At 42.9% G+C, this 17,272-nt stretch overlaps 1 protein-coding gene across 2 annotated transcripts; it reads left to right on the top strand.

The window, feature by feature from the left end:
* Positions 1–904: 904 nt before the first annotated feature.
* Positions 905–16,851, top strand: LOC111020136 (respiratory burst oxidase homolog protein D). 2 transcript variants are annotated; one of them, XM_088123750.1, is made up of 10 exons: positions 905–1,196; positions 1,281–1,443; positions 1,542–1,590; positions 14,160–14,273; positions 14,361–15,170; positions 15,245–15,340; positions 15,433–15,548; positions 15,636–15,770; positions 15,840–16,387; positions 16,495–16,851. In XM_088123750.1, the coding sequence occupies exons 1-10, from the start codon at positions 1,028–1,030 to the stop codon at positions 16,620–16,622; spliced, it is 2,328 nt and encodes a 775-aa protein (XP_087979876.1). In that variant the 5' UTR covers positions 905–1,027; the 3' UTR covers positions 16,623–16,851. The 2 variants fall into 2 exon arrangements, with proteins under 2 accessions (XP_087979876.1, XP_087979877.1); XM_088123751.1 differs by lacking the exon at positions 16,495–16,851 and having other exon boundaries at positions 15,636–15,738; positions 15,840–16,130.
* The last annotated feature ends 421 nt before the right edge of the window (positions 16,852–17,272 follow it).

Below are 17,272 nucleotides of genomic sequence, written 5' to 3'. Positions count from 1 at the left end.
GATGGATTTGAGTCCAAGATCATTTAATCCTAAAGAAAGAAAAAGAGGAGGAGAGAGAAGGGTTGATTGGTTTGGTTGCGGGCTCACTTTCCCATTTCTCTTGCACCGCTTTCCAAATTTGCCTATGGATCTTCAATTGCGTATTAAATTTCTCTCACCTTCCTGACTGTCCATAATAAAAGTCAAATTACAAATTTAACCCTCAACAAATCTACTCGTCAAAGTGTTATTTTAATGGATTTCTAAACTTTAAGATTTTAATGGATTTCTAAACTTTAAAAATTTGTTTAGTTCTTGATATTTAAAATGATGTTCTAATAAATCTTCGAATTTATAATTTGATGCTTAATTGATGTTTATTGTTATTTTGATCACTTTGATGTTTATGTGATAGTTTAATTGGTCATCATATAAAAATTACATGGTTAAGTTTAGTGTATTTATGCAGGTTGATTTTGTTCCATTTCCTCATCTTTTTCTCACTTGCAAAAAAAAAAAAAAACTAATTCTTTTAATCTACCCAAAATTATCTCATTTGTCATACATTCAATTTGGTATCAACGTATAGCTCAATTAATTAAGTCAGGCTCGAATTTGAACTCTCACATATTATCGTACTCTAAAAAAAATTGATAATTTCCAAAATTTACTAGAACTATGGCACAACTTAACAAATTTAAGGGCAAACTTGTAATTTAATAAAAAAATAGAAAACTATATAATTAACTAATATCCATCTACCCAACGGAAAAATGTATTTATTTAAAATGTTATTTAGAGAGAGAAGGAAAAAATTAATAGTAATAATCGTCCGAAATAAAAAAGAATGAATATGCAAATAATCAAACAGTGGGATGAGGTCAACCCTGCTTCCGAGCAGTTCCTAGATCCGTTTTTTGTAAGCACCCCTCCCTCTCTCTTCCATTTCTATCCTCTTTCTTCTGCTTCCAAAACCAGACTCCAACATTTCCTAATTTGACTTCCATTTCTCTGCAGACTTTGTTCATTTGTTTGTCCATGACCCCAAATGAGGCCTCACAAGCCCTACTCCGCCGGCGCCACCCACGCCCTTAAGGCCCTCAAGTTCATCGCCACCAAGACCGGCTCCGGTTGGGCTCCTGTTGAGAAGCGTTTCGATGAACTCACCGCCGCCTCCTACGGCCTTCTCCCCTCCTCCTTGTTCGGAGACTGCATAGGTAACAACACAACACCCAACTCCAATTCCAATTCCAATTCCAATTTTATCTCTGATTCTAATTAATTCTAATTTACTGTCACAGGAATGAACAAAAAATCCAAAAAGGTCGCCGGAGAATTATTCCGAGCACTGGCCCGGAAGCGCAACATTACCGGCGATTCCATTAACAAAGCACAGCTCAAAGACTTCTGGGAACAGATCTCCGACGACAGCTTCGATTCCAAGCTTCAGACTTTCTTTGACATGTAACACACCACAAAAAAAAAACCTTTACTTATTTATTAATTTCCTAAATCTAAATCTAAATCTAAATCATCCCCCATTTGGATTTTTGATACTGCAGGGTGGATACAGATGCAGATGTAAGAGTCACGGAAGAAGAAGTCAAAGAGGTACCCAACCCAATTGATTAATTATGTAACATTATAGACTTTTCAGCATATTAGAAATGGAATGGGAAAAAGTTGAATATTCTCATTACTTCAAAAGAGTACAGTTGTTACATAAACAGAAATATAAACCATACAATAAGGTACTAACGTAATTAGTTAGAAACTAACTTAATACTCTCCGTCAAAATGGAGCATAAACATCAACTAAGTCCATCTTGGACAGTAAAAAACTGAAAGTAGGAGAAGAAAGAATCTTAGTGGGGGCATCAGGAAGCTGCAAATGAGAGCGAAGTGGGAGTAGACGAACAAAACTATTAAGAATTTGTTCACGAATGAAATGGCAGTCAAGTTCAATATGCTTAGTCCGTTCATGGAACTTGAGATTTAAGGTCATGTGGATAGCTACCTCACTATCACAGAAACTAAGGGCCAGAGGCTGAAAAATGACCTGCATATCTGCTAAGAGACTCGAAATCCAAATAAGTTCACATGTCGTAGCTGACAAAGCCCTGTACTCTGCCTCTGCTGAGGAACGCAAGATGGTCTGCTACTTTACCTTCCAAGAAATCATGGACTCCCCCAAGAAGACACAATATCCAGTGGTGGATCGACAGGTATCAAGGCCAGAGCCCCAGTCTGCATCAGAGAAGGCACGCAACTGAAAATTTGATGAAGCAAAAAGAAAAATTCCCTTACTAGATGAATTCTTTAAATACAGCCGCAGATGAGAAACAACAAAAAGGTGAGCTTTGCTCGGACGAGAAACATAGTGACTTAACTTGCTGACTGCAGACGTAATATCCAGCCTATAAATAGTCAGATATAACAACTGGCCAACAAGGCAATGATAGAAACAAACATCATGAAGAGGCTCAAAATCATCTGCAGCTTGAAGGTGGATATTAGGATCCATAGGTAATGAAACAAGTTTACAACTTAGTAAACCAACATCCTCCAAATGTGACAAAGTATAATGCCACTCATGAGAAAGAGCAATACCACGAGAAGTACGAGCAAGTTCCAAACCAAGGAAATACTCGAGAGATCCCAAATCCTTAAATTTGAAGCGATGATGAAGGAGCAATTTCAATTCATTAATAAGAGGAAGAGAGGCTCCAGTTATAATAATGTCATCGACATAAACGAGGACGGTCCAGAACCTCGTAAAAACAATGAATGATCAACCTTAGATTGGCAAAATCTAAGTGATAACAATGTGGCTGAAAATTTAACAAACCACTATCGTGAGGCTTTTTTCAAACCATAGATGGATTTTTGAAGACGACAGACTAAACGCTCCCCCTATCGATGAACAACATCAGTTGGATTATAACCGAGAGACAAATCCATATACACCCCCTCAAATCCATATAATGTCAATTCTGTAAGGGATGTTTGGTAAAAAAATGGAGGTGGAGAGTCCCCTTTCAAAAGAGCATAATGATAATCTGGCAAGTAAAATGGATGTTTGACAATACATAATGATCTTTGTGGAACAGAGGAACTAGCACCATCACAAAGAACCAAAGAAATAGTACCATCAACTAGGGCTGAACAAAAGCTTCCGAAAAATCGATCGATCCGACCGACTAAAATCGACCGAATTGATGTCGGTCGGTCGATTTACTTAGTAACTCAGTCGGGTTCAGTTTTATTTGATGTAATTTATTTTTTATATTTAAAATATTTTCACCTTCCCATCAGATTTATTTTTTATATTCAATTTTTTTTACTATCTCACATCATATTCGTACTTCATTATCCTATCTCCTATTTTCTTTTCTTCCCTTCTCTCTCTATCTCTTCCGCCTCCCCTCTGGCCTCTGTTATCTTTTCTTCTCCCCTCTGTTATCTTCTCATCCCTTTTTTTCTTTTATTTTGTTTATTTGCGTAAAGCTTCATCTTTTTCTTCTTCTCTTTTCTATTTTTTCTTTTTTCTTCCGTTTCTACTCTTTTTTCTCTCTCTTTTTTCTTCTTCTTCCCTCTATTGTTTCTTCTTTTTTCTTCTTCTGTTTCTAATTTTTTTCTTTTTCCTTCTCCCATTTCTCTTCACCAAACTGAACAAAACCGACCAATCATTAGTGTACTTGGTCGGTCGGAGTCGTGGAACTTTCTAAAACCGACGAACTTCGACTGACGAAAACCGAACTTGTCGGTGGTCGGCGGCGGTTTGAGTCCAAAACCGACTCCGACCGACCGATGACCACCCTACCATCAATAATAGGCAAAAAGAAATTTGAGCAACATCATCAGTAGGAGATGATGTAATACCATCACCAATAATGGGAGAAATATGATCAACACCAATAACACGAGATTGAATCATTATTAGGACAATCTAAAAATCCATCAAGGTGATATAGCTGGACAAAATGATGTAAGAGAATGTTTAGGGATAACAGTTTTGTTAAGTGTTTGGGTTCGAGTGTGCTGGTAGAAAAAGGACGAGTACGGTAAGAGGAGGAGAGTCTAGTTTTTTGAGTGCCAAAAAGGCTGTAAGGGAGAGAATACCCACCCTCTCGAATAGGTGGGTCAGTTGTGTATTGCCTTCGGGTTGTTTCTTTCGCATTTTAATACCAAAAGTGAGGTTACTCCTCACAAATTAGTATCAGAGCAGTTCGATATCGGGATAAGAACTTGAAGATGATCGTGAAGGAACTGGAATCCAGATGTGAAACAACCGAGAAAGAAATCGTCGACCTCAAGGTGGTGGTCGCGTCCCTGTATGGTAAGATGGATGAACAACAGAAGACGCGAACCGAATCCAAGCGATGTTGGAAGGGTTCATAGCAGATGTCACCGGCGGAAACTCCTCATCGATTTCGCAGCTGGGCGAGACTTCATTACAGAAAGATAAGCAAGCGGTTGATCCCACAGGGTAATCCAGATCCATGAGCAAGGATACGATCGCAGCAAGTTCAAAAAGGTGGAGATGCCCATCTTCACAGGCCCGGATCCTGATTCTTGGCTATTCCGCGCTGAAAGGTATTTCGAAATCCACCATCTAATTGAAGAAGAAAAGCATATCGTGTCTGTGATAAGCTTTGACGGAGTGGCTCTGACATGGTATCGTTACCATGAGAAGCGGAATCGGTTCAATAGTTGGGAGAACCTGGGGAGCCGTTTGTTGATGCGATTCCGGAAGGCTAAGGAGAAGCGCCAATGCGCACGGGTACTTGCGATTAAGCAAGAAGGAACCATCGCCGATTACATCGATACGTTCGAAGCCCTGTCGGCACCTCTTCCCCACCTCACTGATGAAGTCTTAGAGTGTGCGTTCTTAAACGACCTCGATCCGGTGGTTCGGGCGGAAGTCTTGGCGACAGAGCCCAATGGCCTGGAACAAATCATGAAGCGGGCTCAGTTAGTAGAGGACATAGCTACCGCAGTCCAAGAGGCAGGGGAAAGAGCCTTAGATCGAAATACGAAGGTTGCAGCAGTGGGGGGAAAATCGGCAGCCAAAACGGGAGAGCCTACCTCAACTCGAACGGTCACCCTGGCCAGTAAGTCCAACGTCGCCCCGGTAACCTCGCCAACGACGACGGCCAAGCGGGAGACCACTTACAAAAGATTGACAGAAGAAGAATACAAGAAGCGAAAAAGCATGGCCTCTGCTTCAAATGTGAGGAGAAGTACACTGTGGGGCATAAGTGCAAGAATAAGCAGTTGCGAGTGATTGTGGTACACAATGACGATGAGTGAAAGCCGAAAGAGGAGGAGGAGCCACTCAGGGAGAGAGACGAACGATCTTTGGAAAAAGGCAAAGCAGTAATGTGTCGCTTGAACACGATCGTGGGATTAACAACTCCGGGAATGATTAAAGTACGCGGAGTGTTGCTATGCCGGGAGGTTGTAGTTCTGTTGGACTGTGGCGCGACGCACAACTTCCTATCACAGAAACTGGTTAGTGATTTAAACATTCCTCAATCCGATACTTATAACTATGGAATCATTGATGGGACAGGTTTAAAAGGGCAAGGGATATGCTGTGGCGTAGTGCTTGAACTTCCAGAGATCACCGTGGTGGAAGACTTCTTGCCTATAGAGTTGAATGACCTTGACGTGATCTTAGGGATGAAATGGCTACAATCAATGGGAAAAATGAAAACAAACTGGCCAGCATTAACCATGTCCTTCGCAAGGGGAGACAAAAGGATTGTTCTGCACGGGGAACCTACTCTGGCACGCTTGGAGGTATCTCTTAAGCGATTGACAAAAGCGTGGCAAGATACCGATGAAGGGTATTTCGTGGAACTATGAGCTATCACAGCCCAAGGAGTCGGGCAGGTGGCGGAGTTGGAGGTGAGGGACCCTAACTGGTCGCCGGAAATTTTCCAATTACGGGAAGAATACCACGATGTGTTTCAATCCACTGAATAGATGCCACCTCCTAGAACCATAGATCACATGATTGAGATTAAAGAGGGAGTACCTCTAATCAACGTTAGACCTTATTGATATGCGCATGCTCAGAAGGCTGAGATCGAGAAGATGATTGGAGAAATGATCCAAAAGGGGTTGATACAGCCAAGTGTAAGTCCCTACTCTAGCCCTGTCATTCTAGAGAAGAAAAAGGATGGAAGTTGGCGTTTATGCGTCGACTACAGAGCCCTAAACAATGTCACAATACCAGATAAATTCTCCATTCTGGTGATAGACGAGTTGTTGGACGAACTCCATGGTTCCCGCATCTATTCCAAGCTTGACCTGCGATCGGGCTACCATCAAATCCGTATGGCACCGAAGGCTGTTCAAAAAACAGCATTTAGGACGTGTAGAGACTAAGATTGGAGAGAATCCAATGTTATTTATTCTCATTATTAAAGTTTATATATATAGACAAATATACAAGGTTGACCTAATCCTATAAGGAGAAGGTAAAGGACAAATTAATATTAATACAAGAATATAAAATATACTAATATCTATACTCTAACAGGACGCATGAAGGCCACTATGAATTCTTGGTAATGCCCTTCGGGTTGACCAATGCACCGGCCACCTTCCAAGCTTTAATGAACCAAGTCTTCAGGCCATTTCTCCGTAAGTTCGTTTTGGTGTTCTTTGATGACATACTAATCTATAGCCCTAATCTAAATTCTCATCTCACTCACTTAACAGTGGTCTTTAATTTGCTACGTGACCATTCTTTGTATACCAACTTTAAGAAGTGTAGCTTCGTGCAAGAGAAGGTGGAATATCTGGGACATTGGGTCTCTGTAGAGGGTGTGGAGGCGGACCCTGCGAAGATAAGAGCTATGCTCCAGTGGCCTATACCAACGAATTTGCGGGAACTTGGGGGATTCTTAGGCTTAATGGGATACTATCGTAAGTTCGTAGTGAAGTATGGCAGATTGGCCGCCCCCCTTACCCAACTCCTGAAGAAAGATGCGTTTGCTTGGGATGAATTAGCCACTGAGGCTTTCCAGAAGCTTAAGACGGCAATAGTGACACCGCCTGTGCTCACTTTACCAGACTTTAGCTTACCGTTTGTCGTGGAAACTGATGCCTCAGGCACAGGTTTGGGGGCTGTCTTAATGCAAGAGCAACGTCCCATTGCCTATTTTAGCCACACCTTATCACAACAAGGGCAATCTAAATCAGTTTATGAGAGGGAATTGATGGCCGTTACCTTAGCTATACAAAAATGGCGGCCCTATCTTCTAGGTCAGCGGTTTATTGTGAGAACATATCAACATGCATTAAAATATCTGTTAGAGCAGAGAATTGTGCAATCGGAATACCAGAAATGGGTGTCCAAACTCCTCGGCTACGACTTTGAAATTCAGTATAAACCTGGCCTTGAAAACAGGGCAGCCGACGCCTTATCCCGCATGCCAGCCACGGCTCAACTGACGGTAATGACTGTCCCTCTGCCCTATTGGATGTTGAAAAACTAAAGGCAGAAGTACAGACAGACCCTACCTTGCTTAAACTCATTTCGGATTTGGAGGGTGGCCTTCCCACTAAGCTTCATTATAGCTTGCAACATGGAGTGCTGTATTATAAGAATAGGATGGTGATCTTGAGTAACTCAACTCTGAAGGCAGCCATATTACACCTCTACCACAATTCCATCTTAGGAGGACACTCAGAGTTCTTTAAGGACCTATAAACGCATCACGGGAGAATTATACTGGCATGGAATGAAAACTGATGTAAAAAGATTTGTGGAAGAGTGTTGTGTGCCAGCAAAATAAGTCTATGACAGTATCTCCAGCAGGCCTGTTACAACCCTTGCCCATTCCTGAGCGTATTTGGGAAGACATCACGATCGACTTTGTGGAAGGGTTGCCAAAATCCATGGGATTCGACACGGTATTCGTGGTGGTCGATCGTTTGAGCCAGTATGCTCACTTCATTTCCCTCTGCCATCCTTTTACTGCCAAAACAGTGGCTGCTGCATTCATTCGGGAAGTGGTACGCCTGCATGGATTCCCTCAATCCATCATTTCTGACCGTGATCGAGTGTTCCTTAGCCACTTTTGGACTGAGCTCTTCCGTATTCAAGGCACCAAGCTAAAGCGAAGCACAACATACCACTCTCAAATGGATGGCCAATCTGAGATCGTCAATAAATGTTTGGAAACGTATTTGAGGTGTTTTTGCAGTGACGCTCCGTGTCACGGTCGTACATTTTTCAACCGTGCGGCGACATGATCTAAGCTAGACCATGGCTAGCCTTACGAGGAACTCTAGCTCCAATCCACTTTTCACGCCCCTTCGTGGCTTCGTCGGACCTTAGGCGAGGTTCTTTCTTCCTCGACCGAGCTTCACTTACAGCGGAATTCTCCCTTGACTCGGCAATGCACGTCGCCCGTTCGTGCATTTAAACTCTAACGCGACTCTAGCCGGCTTGCCTCTACACTAGGCCAAGTCCCACGGCTCTACCTTGCCTCTACTCTAGGCCAAGGTCTTCTGAACGCGACGTCGCAACTTGTTTTCAACCATCTTGGTTCTCGGTCACTCGATCGTCCTGCTCCTACGATGAGCCAGGACCTTACCGGGATGAGTTCTGATCTATAACGAGGCCAGAACGAGCTTAAAACGCCAACCAGGTACAACCGGGACATCCGCCGCTTAACTATGTCAGAACTAGCTTATCGGGCCCATCGGACGCCTCTAAGACCATTCCTGCCGAGAAACTAGTCAATAACGGGCTAAACGGCCTTACCGGGTACTGCCGGGATGATTCCTGCCGACTTCCGGACAAGGAATGACTAAACTTGGCAACCGGGATGAGTCTTGCCGCTTACCGGGCCAAGACTAGCTTTTTCTCACTTACCGGGTGCCCACCGGTACTTTAGGATGTCACCCCGAGCGTCGGGATGTCATCGGGCTTCACTGCTCACTTGGGCACGCATACCGAGAACCGACCCATGTGCTTGTCTTAATGATCGGGACCTTCCGGACATCCAGCCATCCGGACACTATCGTGGCACGACGACTCTTGCGCTCGTGCCGTGTCGTTTGAGCATACCGTACCGCATAGGGACCCCCGTGGTGCAACCTCCGACACATGGACCGAGGCGCAATGCCGGCACACCCGTGCCGCCCGACACTGTCCTCAAGTTTTCTATCCTCGACGAAAGTCGCCCAAGACACTCGTCTTGTAGACGCTCGCCCTCGCCATGACACACGCATGTGCCATGGGGTGGCTCACTTAGGCCCTGACATGGCCCAGGGGTGGTGGAGAGCCAACACCATGCCTCCCCCTAAGGTACATTCTAAGGCAAACTTGACTTGGCAGGCATGAACGTCGAAAGTGGCGAGGAGTCACTCGCCAACGTAGAGTGCACGTTTGAACTCCGATTGACACGAAACTTGGCGTGCTTACATATCTCACTAATATGCATCTAACTTTAAAGCCGCTCGTCCAAACTCTTGACAGAACCCCAACTTCTAGGGTCGTGGCCCGGGGCCCCAACTGGCCCCCGTTGAGCTTGTCACCGACACCACTGACGTCGCCTTCGCTTTGCATTCTGCATATGCCTTCTCTAGGCATTCTTGAGCACATCCATATGGTGTGATAGGTGATGCACCATCCTCCTTGGTCGCATCACGGCACTTCACTCTCGGCCCTTGACATGGCCCGATGGGCGACATATGCTTGTCGCTGACACTTGCACACTACGTGGGCGTCACAACCTACTTTCTACTAGTATGGTTGTGACATTCTCCCCCACTTAAACTGTCATCGTCCTCGATGACCTACTCGTGGGGTACAATCCAAAGATAAGAGTTAGGATTGTAACACTCCGCGTACTTGGGGACAATGGCTTCCATGGGAAGAATACTGGTACAACACCACTTATCATGGGTCCATTGGCACAACTCATTTCCATGTCGTTTATGGACGTCCACCCCCACCTCTCTTGTCTTATGGCAGTCAAAAGACGTCCAACGCAACCTTTGATCAGCAGTTGGCTGACCGAGATGTGGCCCTGGTAGCGCTGAAGGAGAATCTGTCTAAGGCGCAGAATCGTATGAAGAAGCAGGTCGATTCCCATCACACAGAGGTGGAATTCCAGGAGGGGGATCAAGTATTTCTGAAACTGAGGCCATATCGACAGAAATCACTAGCTAAGAGAAGAAATGAAAAACTGTCTGCTAAGTTCTTTGGGCCCTTTAGAATTTTGCAGAAAATTGGTGCAGTCGTGTACAAACTGGAATTGCCCGAAAATGCAGCCATTCACCCAGTTTTTCACGTTTCTCAACTCAAGAGGGTCGTGCGCTCCAACATTCCGGTTCGGCCAACTCCACAGCAGCTGACAGAGGATTTGGAATGGCGTGCAGAACCTGAAGAAATATTTGCCACGGGTACCAACAGGGACACTGGTAGCTAAGAGAAGAAATGAAAAACTGTCCGCTAAGTTCTTTGGGCCCTTTAGAATTTTGCAGAAAATTGGTGCAGTGGTGTACAAACTGGAATTGCCCGAAAATGCAGCCATTCACCCAGTTTTTCACGTTTCTCAACTCAAGAGGGTCGTGCGCTCCAACATTCCGGTTCGGCCAACTCCACAGCAGCTGACAGAGGATTTGGAATGGCGTGCAGAACCTGAAGAAATATTTGCCACGGGTACCAACAGGGACACTGGTGAAAAGGAAGCTTTGATTCGTTGGAAGGGCTTACCTGAAGAAGAGGCAATTTGGTAGTCCTTCTATGACTTGCGACACCAGTTTCCAGATTTCCCCCTTTGAGGACAAGGTGGAGTTGACGAGGGGGAAGTTGCAATAGTGAATACTTACCATAGGAGGGGTAAAAAGGGAATTATACTAGGGAATAAATGATGTTAGAGAATGTTTAGGGATAACGGTTTTGTTAGTGGGTCCCAGTAGTGTTTGGGTGAGAGTGTGCTGGTAGAAAAAGGACGAGTAGGATAAGAGGAGGGGAGTCTAGTTTTTTGAGTGCCAAAAAGGCTGTAAGGGAGAGAATACCCACCCTCTCGAATAGGTGGGTCAGCTGTGTATTCCCTTCGGGCTGTTTCTTTCGCATTTTAATACCAAAAGTGATGTTATTCCTCACAAGGTCTTGAAGAAGCAATCCCATTCGGTGGTGAAGAATGAATCCCATGCTCATCAGTAGGTATACCATCAGTAGCAGTTGGTATACTAGGAGAGGCTGATGACAAAGTTGGAGATTCTGAATGCCGAATAGTATAATGGAAAGATGGGGCAATACTGCGTTTGGAAAGGGATCAAAACTCGGAGTATCATGAAAGGGGAAACATGTTTCATGAAAAATAACATCTCGAGATATGAACAGCTTCTTGTGTTGTATATCATAAAGACAATAACATTTTATGCAAGCAACATATCCAACAAATACACAGGCAGAGGCACAAGGTTCAAATTTGGTTCTATGAGCAGACCAATGTAGAGGCAAAACACAGAGAACCAAAAACACGTAAGGATCTATAATCTGGAATATGACCATAAAGCTCCTGAAAAAAACTATGCCAATGAAAGTGTTGAAGGAGTTCGATTGATAAGATATATTGTTGTTAAGACACAGTCCCCCAAAAAATTAATAGGAACTTGAGACTGAGAGTACAGAGCACGAGCTCCATGAAGTATGTGTTGGTGCTTACGTTCAACCATAGAATTTTGCCCCAGGTGGGTGGCCAACACACGAAAATTGTTGAAAAACTCCCTTTGAGGGAAAAAAAAAAATCCTTAAACTGCAGCTCAGGGGCATTATGTCTTAATCTTAGCACTAAACTGCGTCTCAACATAGGTAAAAACCCAAGCTATGACATACAACTCATTAGATTTATTGCATAGCAAAAAAATCCAAGTAAACCAAGTACAACCATCAACAATAGTAAAACTGATAGTCATGACAAGTATGATGTGTAAACGACACCCAAACATCAGCATGAATCAAATCAAAACATGAGTAGCCATGTTATTATTCGAAATGTTATTATTCGAAGTAAATGATAAATTCTTTTGTTTTGCCAAAGGACACATAGAACATAGATGATATTTGCATACATTGGAATCAAACGGTAGTGTATCACGTACAACATGCAATTGCTTAAAAGATGGATGTCCAAAGCCATTGTGCCAAATTTTAAATGAAGGTTTGTTTTTACAGAATGTGAAGAACTACAAATAGTAGATGAAGGAACATCACCAAGGAGCGAACTGCCGAGATAATAGAGATCATTTTATAAAATACCCTTGCCAATTGTCCTCTAAGTATACTTGTCCTGAAAAAGACAAGAATTATTAGAGAAATCCACTCATATATTTGAAAAAATCCCTAGTTAAAGCTCCAACGGATATAAGGTTGTAATGAAATGTAGGAATATAGAAGACATTATGAAGAGCAATGACTTCTGATATGCGTACAGAACCTTTGAATTCCACAATAAACTGCATATTGTTTGGCGAGTTGACAGTAAGGGGTTAAACTCGAGATAAATTCTACAATAAGGACTTTGAGCAACAAATATGAGCCGAGGCTCCATATTCAATAATCCAAGACTGGTTGAAAGGCATAGAAGAATCAGCTATACTTGCCACGTAAGAAATAGAGTTGCCATCATGAGCAGGAGCTCTAGAATTCGCCAACTGAGACTAAAGCAATTAAATCAGTTGTCGCCATATTAGATCCAAAATCGGCTCGAGTAACAGCCATGGCTCGAGATCCAAGCTTTCATATGACTACAGGAACCTGAGATTGCAAAGTAACAGAATTAGTATTTGCAGTAGAATGAGAAGACGATTGCTGACCTTGAAATTTATAGTAGGGTGGATAGTCATGAAGCTTATAACACCAACAACCAAAAAGCTCTGCGTCGAACTTCAGCCCCTTCGAGTTGGCCACGAGGCAACAGCCTCTGACGCCCCACACCATTGTGGCTGGAGGGGTCTTGCCCATCAGCCTACTTTGCCAAGAGGTGGGGCATGGTATGGCCTAAGATGCCACATTGAGTGCAAATAGAGAGCTCATTTTTCGACTTCGAATTAGAATTAGTTTTCGAATGGGACTTGTTAACATTAGTAGAATGTTGAACAGCCATAGCAAATGATGGAACAGTAGTGTTCGACAATGAAGCATTAATCGAACGATGTTGTTCCTCTTCATTTACCAGAGAAAAGGCCTTGTTAATGGATAGAGGGGGATCCATAAGCAGTAATTGAACACGAGTGTGAGAATAAGACTCGTTTAATCCCACAAAAAAATTCATCAAATATTCATACTGTAAAAAAAGAGTTGCAGATTTCGCACCTCCACACAAACAAGAACAAGAACGATATCTTCTCAATTCATCCCAAAGAGACTTCAATTTTGTGAAGTAAACACTAACGATTATTGATCTTGAGCAACGGTGGCGAGAGCGCGCTTCAATTGAAAAATGCGAGGATCATTGCTCTTCTCAAACATTTCCTTTAAATCAATCCATATATCACGATCAAATTCTGAAAATAGAGTACTTGTAGAGATATCCTTTTACACTGAATCGAGAAACCATGCAATAATAATGTGATTATTACGAATCTAGGCGGCTAGTAAAAATCTCCAAAAGGTCGAGTAATTGTTCCATTGGTGAAACCCAATTTGTTCTTGACGGCTCCAGGAGGTATAATTTTCCTCCATCAATAATTGATCGATAAGATGCCTCCATCAATAATTGATCGACAAGAACCAGGTCGAGATTATCATCGTGATGGAGATAGTAAGGATTGAAAGCAGAATTATCACCGGATAAAGAAGAGGATGGCTTCTGAGAATAAGCAGTTGAAGAAGCAGGTGGCAAAAAAGGATCCTCGGGATGGTCGGTGATTGACTGCATGATGAGGATTAAGAAATCACATAGAAATGCACGGGAGAAAACTGAATACAACTAATACCAAATTAGTAATAGAATGAGAAAAAGTTGAATATTCTCATTACTTCAAAAGAGTACAGTTGTCCTCTTTATATACATGAGTCAGATTTACATTAACAGAAATATAAACTATACAATAACGAACTATGTAATTAGTTAGAAACGAACTTAATACAACGATTAAACCGTGTTCGAATTTGACTTTAAATTTGAATTTACTGCTTGTAGATTATCAAGATGAGTGCCTCTGCGAACAAGCTTTCCACAATTCAGAAACAAGCAAGAGAGTATGCGGCCTTGATCATGAAAGAATTGGACTCTAGAAATGCTGGCTACATCATGGTAAGTTCAAATCCACATAATAAAACTGAAAGGAAAATTGAAATTTCTTCTTCTATAACATTGAATTTGGTGGTGGTGGTGGTGCAGATTAACAACTTAGAGACTCTATTATTGGAAGCCCCGAACCAATCGGTGCGAGTGGACAGCCAAGTTCTGAGTCAGTTGCTGAGCCAAAAGTTGAAGCCCACAATCGAGAGCAACCCCATCTTAAGAGCGTACGACAAGTTCCTATATTTCGTTGAGGACAATTGGCAGAGGATCTGGGTGATGATGCTCTGGCTCGGCATCGTAGGCGGCCTATTCGCTTACAAGTTCATCCAATACCGCCACAAGGCCGTGTTCAAGGTCATGGGTTATTGCATTTCCATGGCCAAAGGAGGAGCCGAGACTCTCAAGTTCAACATGGCTCTCATTCTGCTCCCCGTTTGCCGCAACACCATCACCTGGCTCCGGAACAAGACCAAATTAGGTGTCGTCGTACCCTTCGACGACAATCTCAATTTCCACAAGGTCATAGCGGCGGGAATCACGGTGGGCGTGGGGCTGCACGCGCTGGCGCATTTGACGTGCGATTTCCCGCGGCTGCTCCACGCGACGGAGGAGGAATACGAGCCCATGAAGCGGTTCTTTGGAGAGGAGCAGCCGGACAACTATTGGTGGTTCGTGAAGGGCGTGGAGGGAGTGACGGGTATCGTAATGGTCGTTTTAATGGCCATAGCCTTCACATTGGCCACTCCATGGTTCAGGAGAAACAAGTTGAATGTACCAAAACCCCTCAAGAGGCTCACCGGCTTCAATGCCTTTTGGTACTCACACCACCTCTTTGTCATCGTCTACGTCCTTCTCGTCGTCCACGGCATCTACCTCTACCTCACCAAGGAATGGTATAAAAAAACGGTAAGCAAGCTTGCTAATAACTCTCTAGTGAAATCTGTATGTTTGGTTTTGTAATGTGGTGTGTGAATTTGCAGACATGGATGTATTTGGCGGTGCCGGTTTGTCTGTACGGGTGCGAGAGGCTTATAAGAGCTTTCAGATCCAGTATCAAGCCCGTGAAGATTCTCAAGGTGAGTGTTGTTGGTGCAGCCAATTCTTCTATGCTCTATTGCTCTGATCCTATATTCATCCATTTAAAGCATTGCATTAAATAATTGTGTAGGTGGCTGTGTATCCCGGAAACGTTCTCGCGCTGCACGTGTCGAAGCCACATGGGTTCAAGTACAAGAGCGGGCAATACATGTTTGTTAACTGTGCAGACGTATCCCCCTTCGAGTGGTATGTTGAAATACCATACCCTTACTTTGTGTATATCTTCCTTGTTATTGGAAAACTAAAAAGATATCTTTGAATATACAATTACAGGCACCCATTTTCAATTACTTCAGCTCCAGAAGATGAGTTTTTGAGCGTCCATATCCGGACACTTGGTGACTGGACAAGGCAGCTCAAGACTGTGTTCGAGGAGGTTTGTCAGCCTCCCCTAGCTCCAAACCCCAAGTAAGAAATCAAATCAAATCAAATAAGGGATAGAGACAAATGTTTTTAATAATAAAATATTGTTGGCAGGTTACCAAAAATATTGATGGACGGTCCATACGGAGCGCTGGCACAGGACTACACGAAATACGAGGTGGTGCTGCTGGTGGGGATGGGGATCGGGGGGACGCCGATGGTGAGCATAGTGAAAGACATACTCTACAACATGAAGGAGGATGAGAGAGAGGCGGAAGCGGAAGCGGAAGCGGAAGCGAATGCAATGGAGAAGGGGCAAGCGCAAGGGCAGAGGAGCCGACAGGGGAAAGGGTTCAGGACCAGGAAGGCGTACTTCCACTGGATGAGTCGAGAGAAGGGTTTGTCCAAGTGGTTCAAATGGATAATGATGGAGGTGGCAAAGATGGACGAGAGGCGCGTGATCGAGGTTTACAATCACCGCACCAGTGCGTACGAGGAGCGTGACACCCGGTCCGCCCTCATAGCCATGCTTCGGTCCCTGCACCGCGCCAAGAGCGGCCTCGACGTTGTCTCCAGGCGACGTGTCAAGTCCCACTTTGCAAAGCCCAACTGGCGCCAAGTTTATAAGATTATCACTCTCAACCACCCGCACACTCACGTTGGTGGGCCCCCCACTCCACTCCCACTCTCTCTCTTTTTCTTTTTTCTTTTTTCTTTTTTTTTTCTACTCTTATCTATTAATTATTTTTAATTTTAAAATTTTTTGTAGGGGTGTTTTATTGTGGGGCACCGACACTAATGAAGGAGCTGAAGGAGTTGGCTTCCGATTTCTCCCGCAAGACATCCACCAAGTTCGAGTTTCATAAGGAGATCTCTTCTAGTTTTGAATCTGATTAAAAAAAAAAATCTATAGAGTATTTTAATTAGCATTTTTAAGGGGCAATAGCGCAGCCGCCGCGTTACCCCTCGATTCTTTTTTCTTTCCTTCAACTTGTATCTTTAATTTCTTTTGTTTTTTTTTCTATTTAAGTTTTTTTTTCTTTTGTCCAATTATATATATACACACGAAAGTAAATATGTAATGTAGTGATCCTATGTCAACCAAGAAAATCTAAGTTTGTTGTGAGATTGGATTCTCCATAGGGAGCTTTTTTTTTCCTTCATTTTTCTAACGAATTTCATCCTCAGGAAACACATAATAACATTTTTTGTTCTGGGTCATTCTTTTTTTCACTCCCAGAGTATTTGAGTTATTTTATAAACATCTTGACTTAATTTTAAGTATGATGATATTTGAACTCATTTTGCAGGGTATAATTATGTGTATACCATCAAATGTAATACTTTCAATACTATGTCAGATAATTTTTTTCTATTTGAATACAATGTGGGGGTTGTGGGGTGGGATTCGAACTCACGATCTGTTGATTTTATATAGGTACTCATTAATGTTGAGTTATATCAATTCAGATATGACAAAATTGCCATAAATATCATATTTTTTAATTTTCACCGGATTTGTTGAAGTAAAAAAGAAAAAAAAAAAA

This window comes from Momordica charantia, assembly GCF_013281855.1.
Source record: "Momordica charantia cultivar OHB3-1 chromosome 5 unlocalized genomic scaffold, Mcharantia_2.0 BLBB01000005.1, whole genome shotgun sequence".
NCBI lineage: Eukaryota > Viridiplantae > Streptophyta > Magnoliopsida > Cucurbitales > Cucurbitaceae > Momordica > Momordica charantia.
Note: the sequence above shows the minus strand (reverse complement) of the source record. Positions and strands in the feature narration are given on the sequence as shown.

Excerpts from the sequence above, each read along its gene's own strand:
- LOC111020136 (XM_088123750.1), top strand. The coding sequence starts at position 1,028 with ATGAGGCCTCACAAGCCCTACTCCGCCGGCGCCACCCACGCCCTTAAG. Across the intron at positions 1,197-1,280 it reads CTTGTTCGGAGACTGCATAG|GAATGAACAAAAAATCCAAA; the intron begins GTAACAACACAA and ends TTACTGTCACAG. Across the intron at positions 14,274-14,360 it reads GAAATGCTGGCTACATCATG|ATTAACAACTTAGAGACTCT; the intron begins GTAAGTTCAAAT and ends GTGGTGGTGCAG.